General features: G+C 38.1%; 2 protein-coding genes across 13 annotated transcripts in view; both read left to right on the top strand.

Moving 5' to 3' along the window:
- Positions 1 to 3,320, top strand: part of LOC107673666 (ATP-dependent RNA helicase DDX3Y-like) — an 18,321-nt gene extending 15,001 nt beyond the window's left edge. For all 11 annotated transcript variants that reach the window (XM_016467368.1, XM_016467367.1, XM_016467366.1 and 8 more), the window contains one exon: positions 609 to 3,320. In XM_016467368.1, the coding sequence (XP_016322854.1) occupies positions 609 to 700 (92 nt within the window). In that variant the 3' untranslated portion in view covers positions 701 to 3,320. The remainder of the gene's footprint in view (positions 1 to 608) is intronic.
- A 617-nt stretch (positions 3,321 to 3,937) lies between these two features.
- Positions 3,938 to 6,169, top strand: part of LOC107673668 (nyctalopin-like) — a 4,485-nt gene continuing 2,253 nt past the window's right edge. Inside the window, exons 1-2 of one of the 2 annotated variants that reach the window (XM_016467372.1) lie at positions 3,938 to 4,390; positions 4,533 to 4,569. In XM_016467372.1, the coding sequence (XP_016322858.1) occupies positions 4,548 to 4,569 (22 nt within the window). In that variant the 5' untranslated portion in view covers positions 3,938 to 4,390; positions 4,533 to 4,547. Of the gene's footprint in view, positions 4,391 to 4,498; positions 4,570 to 6,169 lie in introns of both variants that reach the window. The other variant, XM_016467371.1, reaches the window with a different exon arrangement.

Here is a 6,169-nt window from a genome sequence, read left to right as displayed (position 1 = left end):
TGATGAACTTTTTTTTTTTTTTTAGAAGTGCCAGACCTCGTCAGTAAGAACTTGGTCCTTTGTTCACTTCATTTTTACCACTGATTCATTTACAAACAAGGCACAATTCAACACAGGATTTTAAGAAAAATAGAAACTAAAAGACAATGCTGTGCCAACTATATTTGATCCGACAGTAATGTCGCAACACAACTGTGAGTAACTGTTTTCTTTACGTGATCACTATTGCTTTCTGTTAAACAGATAGTTTGATATGTACTGAGTATTTATGCGTTTTTGACCTAAATCACAGCAGCGTCCATCTGTGAGGAATGAATGTATGCTGCTAGCCAATCATAGCAGTGGGCGTTTACTGCAGAGTCTACAATCCGCCACGCCTATTCAAACAGAGCAATGAGTGTTCGTTCAAAAACAGGACTGAAAATAGCCTATTACTTCTAAATTGATGTTTTTTTTAATGTAAAATCTTGGTAACATTTTAAGAGAACCTCGGAGAACAATACAAAATAATAATAAAATTTAAAAAAAGGCAGTTCATGACCCCTTTAATTTTTACTGTAAAGTGTTACGGAGTCTGTGGACAGTCCTGAATTCATCGTCTGTTTTAGGTGGTTTTGGGAGCTTCGGTGGTGACAGCTACGGGGGCAACTATGGAAACTATGGAGGAAACTATGCCCAGGTGGACTGGTGGGGCAACTAAATATACGTTTGCCAAACTAGCCGAACGGAAACCACATGTTATCATAGCCAGACTCTACCCCCTGTGTAGCTTTATGAACTCGGTACATTACACGCTGTGATTCTCTGCCCACATTCTAAAGGGAGCTGATCTGTGGCAAAACCGGAGCAGAATAACAAGGATGCCCACTTGTGTATTTGATCTATTACAGCACCTAGGTTTCTGACTTTTTCTTTGTTAAAAAAGAGGATCATTTGTATGTGAATGCACTGTGCCTTTTTGAATATAGACAGGAATTTAGTTTTGTTAATTTCGTCGAGCGAACTTGGCCAAGAGCTTAATTTTTTGTTTTTTGCTATAAAGGCATTTGAAAGCTTGTACTTAATCAAACCTTGGCAAATACTGGGATAACGTGACTCGGAGAGTCACTGTTCCATTTGAACTTCAAATTATCACCGTCGATATCACAAAGCCAACAATACAAGCCACAAAGTAAAACACATCACAGGTGCTTTGCAGAAGCGCTCTGTGATGCATCTGTGTCACAAGGGACAAATCGGTCTGACTTCCTTTTGTTTTGCGCTCTCTATCCTGGAGAGACACCTCTTTAGGGGTATGGTTGTCTTGGAAAGGCCATTCCAGTTGTGATATTCATGACGAAATATTGGAAACACTCAGTGTTTGATAATTCAAAATGCTGGAACTTCTTACTCCACTTGTTTTAATTGACTTGACAGTGTTATGGCAGCTAGTAAGAACCACATGCTAGCTACTCTTAAGTGGGCAGCATTTTTTGTGAACTACTACTTTTCTTTCTCGAAACAACATTTTAGAGAAGCAGATGCCATTTATTGAAAAACTCCAAGGTTTTTTGATAAAATGTTTCTTTACAAATGTCAGCAAAACAAAAAATGCCTGCCATCCTGAAAGTGAAGTTCAAATGGCTACAAACGGACCACAGAACCAAAGCGGCCGTGCCTTAGCCTCATGACCGCTTTGGTCACATACGCATGCTAGTGTTTTGTTTTTTGGTCAAGAAGAGAAGATGAATGAATTGTTGCAGGCTTTCTTTTAATACAAACGTCCTCTCTTTTCAAGCTGCGCAGCAGGCATGGCTCTCTTTTTGGTAGGTAGAGGCAGCGCGAGAGTTCATTATGAGGCACTGGCAGATCCCAGCCGGGAGTTTGTTTTGCGTTGGGCCGCAATTCATCAGGTTAGATGTGAACTTAAACCACTGGCCGAGGAGCCAGTTTTCCGCTTCGGACGGAAGCGGTCGAGTGGAGGAGAAATAAGGCATTTATCGCAAGTGCAATAGATTTTCTTCTCAAGTGAGTTGTGCCTTGACTTTCTTTTTTTGTTTTTTAAATGATGAATTCAAGCAGATGCACTGACAGTATTGAGAGCTTCGAGTTGAATGGTGCTACTTTAGTTAGGTCTAGGCCCGTGTGCGTTGTGCCCATCGAGTTTTACAAAGTTCTTTTATTGCACATTTCAAGTTTTATATATAGTGCGTGTCTTGAGTGCATGTCCTCAAGCTTCCAAATATTGCGTCAGGAGACCGGAGATACGCAGCTCGTTTACAAAAGGGGAAGGGTTCTCACTATTTACCAGGATTTATTTGGGACCAGGGCGATCAGCAGTGGGGAATTTAGCTGTTTGCGCACAGATTTCTAGATTCTACTTTTGCTGCTAGTTTTGTGTAATTTATTAAGCATTTTTTGAGAAATATTTATTTTTATAAGCCTCAAAGTGATTCTTTGAAAGTTTCAAGTAACTTGACCAAAAGACAATACCTGAACACTGGCACTTGAATGTTGAATGTCACCTGTATGCGTGGAAAATTTCTGTATTTCGGGGTAGCGTGAGCTTTTTAATGTTTCAGACGTAATGGACTTGGTCAGTTTCCACAGCTGTTAAAGGCCTAACGGCAACACGTCGCTATGGAGTTACCAATTGGCTCTCAAAATTGTTAACGGACGGGGGGCTCGGGGGGATGGGAACATGCCAAGGTTTGGATTCAAAAGTCATTTATAAAAAATAAAAAAAAAGTTGAAGAAAACAAAACTGAAGCATCAGTGCAAAAAGTGTCCAGATTCTCCAAATGTGTGCTTTTTTTCTGTCCTACAGATTGGCATTTGTTCTGTTGAAGTTTTGTTTCTGTCAATGTCTGGCACATGGCAACCTTGAACATGTGGTTGATCTCTATTGTATTTACATATACGGCGACTCTGGTATTAGTCCGCTCAGGAGAAGCTGCAAGTATCCACGCTAGCAATAAGTCTTAACGTGTATTGGAAACACTGAAATCACATCCCCTGCCCTCCATTCAGATGGAAATAGGAAAATAGTTGGCTCCCGGAGAGGACACCAGAGCTCCTTAGATTTAGGATTTGCTTTATGTCGTAGCTTCTAGGCTCTGCAGTGCATGAGAAGACTCGGCTGTGCATTTATTGTATGATTTTACCAAAATAAAAGTTTCTGATGCAAATGCCTTACAATCGAGCATGGTTTCTTAAGTGTTTGATGTAGCAGAAATTCGGTCGACTGTTTGTAACTGCAGATCTTACTGTGATCTAAACTCTGGAGTTGTTTGACGTTTAGTTGATGCCAGATTGTTTACAAAATAGAAACTCATTCTTTACTTGGTGTCCCTTGTCTTATTTCCTCTGCTTACAGTGGCTGACACTGCGTTTGCTGGTAACTGCTGAATAATTCAAACAGTTTGTATTTCCGTTATCAAAGTAATAACGGGCTAGTAGTAAAGGACTAGACCGTTTTATACAGCCTGGCAATTTTCAGTCAATGTAAGATTACTCTATTATTAAATGAAGCATTCTTCCTAAAATTGGTAGGTAGTTGTTGTAACGTGTCAGATACGTCAGGGTAAACTGTGCCAGTGGCTAAACTAAACTTGTGGTGTCAAAACTTCACGTTAAAATTAAATGACAAATTAAACGCCCCAAAGCACCAGTTGTTTCACTGTCAAATATTCTAAATCTTACATGTGGTGTTTTTTGCAATTTAAGAAAATGGGAATAATATACAGAAAAATAAGATTTTGGTACTGGACAGTGGTTTTATTTTATTTTTGTACTGTATAAACATTCTCATTTTTGATAAATTTATGTTCACCAAAAATTCATCTTAAACATAACACTGCTAAAACCTGATGACTCGTATTAAAAGAAAGAAAAAGCTTTCTATCCTAAATTATAATTGCACGTTAGATTTATTTCTGTTTTTCTCTTTGCCAACTGAAAAGTGACCCCACTGTTCCCTAACATGAAATCCAGGTGGTAGAAGGATCGCTAATGAAAGTTGTTAACATACTTGCAGATGTTTCCTGACACGTCGTTTACATTTGTTCCAGTATCTCATGGCCACCGGTTTATATAAGGAGATTGCAGCCTGTAATCTGTACGTACTATTGAGGCCCGGCGGGTCATTTCTACTCGCCTTGATTTCAGAGTACTGCTTTAAACACTTATAATCCCAGGATTTTTCTGCCATTAAGTGATGGTTTTCTGAAGGGGAGTGCTGATGTTAGTGGATGTGCACACATACAAACACAAACTGAGTGATGGCACCTTTAATCCATTCATATTTTCACTTGGAGCGAAGCAGTACAGACACGGTCATGGTGGGCAAACTTGTGGATGTACTTTTATTAGTTGTCAGTGCAGGAGAACCTTTTCTAAACATGCTTGACAGGTAAGTAGGTTGGGGCTAATGTTGAGGTTGTATAATCATTTAACAGTTATTTTTGATTATTTATTTAATGATATTGAATAAAATGTTCCGTCTTCTATTGGTAATAAGATGTTCAACAAATGTCAACTTAAAAAATCCACAGCTGAAAGGACCGGTGATGTGTTCCATCATTATTGCTGGTAAGTTCATGTATTTTTGCTGTTTTATGTGTCTTAATAAACATAAGATAAACCAAGCTATGCTAAAAATGAAACAGATTTTCAGTTCAAGTCAACTGATCTCAGTGATTTTGAGAACATTATATTAAAGCATGGTTACAATGCGCTCCTGAAATCCAGTATCTACTGGTACAAATTGAAGGAAACAAACAAGACACCTAGTGTGCTTGTGTAATCTCTAATCTGCCCTTTCTTAATCACCATCATTTCAGTGTGCAGAGCAGATGCAGGACAGAGGGAGGCCACACATTCAATTATTCTTCCAGTCTCTGATTGTGCTCTCTGTAATCTTCCTATAACTGTTGGGAGAATGAGCACGACTCATTTGCAAAGTGATTGCTTATGCTGCATGACTAGCATTTCGTTTCTGTATAATTATAACAGAGTCCTGGAAATTCTATCGGAAAGTTCATGAAAGGCTATTTGTGTCACGTAAATATTAGCATTTCTCTGCAATTTAGACCATGTAGTTCTAGTATAAACCTGTGGTGTGTGTGGTATTCAGTACCGATTCATCAATGTCTGTTTACAGTTCAGTGTGATGAATTCTTTCTTAAAATATGAAAATATCAACATTTTTATCATGAAAATGATTCATTTTGTAACCTGATTTCTTTTCCCAATATGAAATAGTTTGACTAATTGTCTTACACATTGTATATATATGTATGTATTTTAGTTAGTTAGTTAGTTTGAACTGGTCAAGGGCCTGAACACCTCCTTGTCCCCTACATTCTTTACTCTTTTATACCATTTAGTTATATATTTGTAGTTATGTTTCCTGAGGATAACCACAATTGCAAGGTCTAACAACTGGGTGCAACAAAAGTAATACGTAATCTAAAAAGAATGCTTGCCTATTGATTTTTGTTTTGTTTTTATTTGCCTTGGCGATGTTTAAAACCGTATTTAGAAAAGTATATCCTAGGCAACTGTTCAAATGTGAACATTCACACCATGTTAAAAAAATTAATTTGCATATTTACATTCAAGTGTGTGTGTGTGTGTGCCTGGTATTTATCATGTTATGGGGACCAAATGGCAAATGGACATTTTTTTAGGTCCCTATGAGGAAACAAGCTTATAAATTATACCGTGTCAATCTAAAAATGTAGAACGTTTCCTGTAAGGGGTAGGTTTAGGTGTAGGGCAATGGAAAATACAGTTTATACAGTATAAAAACCATTACGCCTATGGAATGTCCCCATGAAAACGTGTGTGTGTGTGTGTGTGTGTGTGTGTGTGTGTGTGTGTGTGTGTGTGTGTGTGTGTGTGTGTGTGTGTGTGTGTGTGTGTGTGTGTGTGTGTGTGTGTGTGTGTGTGTGTGTGTGTGTGTGTGTGTGTGTGTGTGTTTAAAATATGGTTCATTTAAATCTGTCATTAGTGTTACATCATTAAACAATGTTAGTGTGAATGTTGGAATATCAACATTTTTTGAGAATGACCCACATGCCATGTGTGACTCATTTTGTTTGAATATTTCAGAACAACGCCTTAATGAATATACAGTACTGACAAGATGACAATTTGTCTAGTTGCATATTGTGGTTAAATGTCAACC

Source organism: Sinocyclocheilus anshuiensis, unplaced genomic scaffold (assembly GCF_001515605.1).
Source record: "Sinocyclocheilus anshuiensis isolate Anshui unplaced genomic scaffold, SAMN03320099.WGS_v1.1 scaffold628, whole genome shotgun sequence".
NCBI lineage: Eukaryota > Metazoa > Chordata > Actinopteri > Cypriniformes > Cyprinidae > Sinocyclocheilus > Sinocyclocheilus anshuiensis.
Note: the sequence above shows the minus strand (reverse complement) of the source record. Positions and strands in the feature narration are given on the sequence as shown.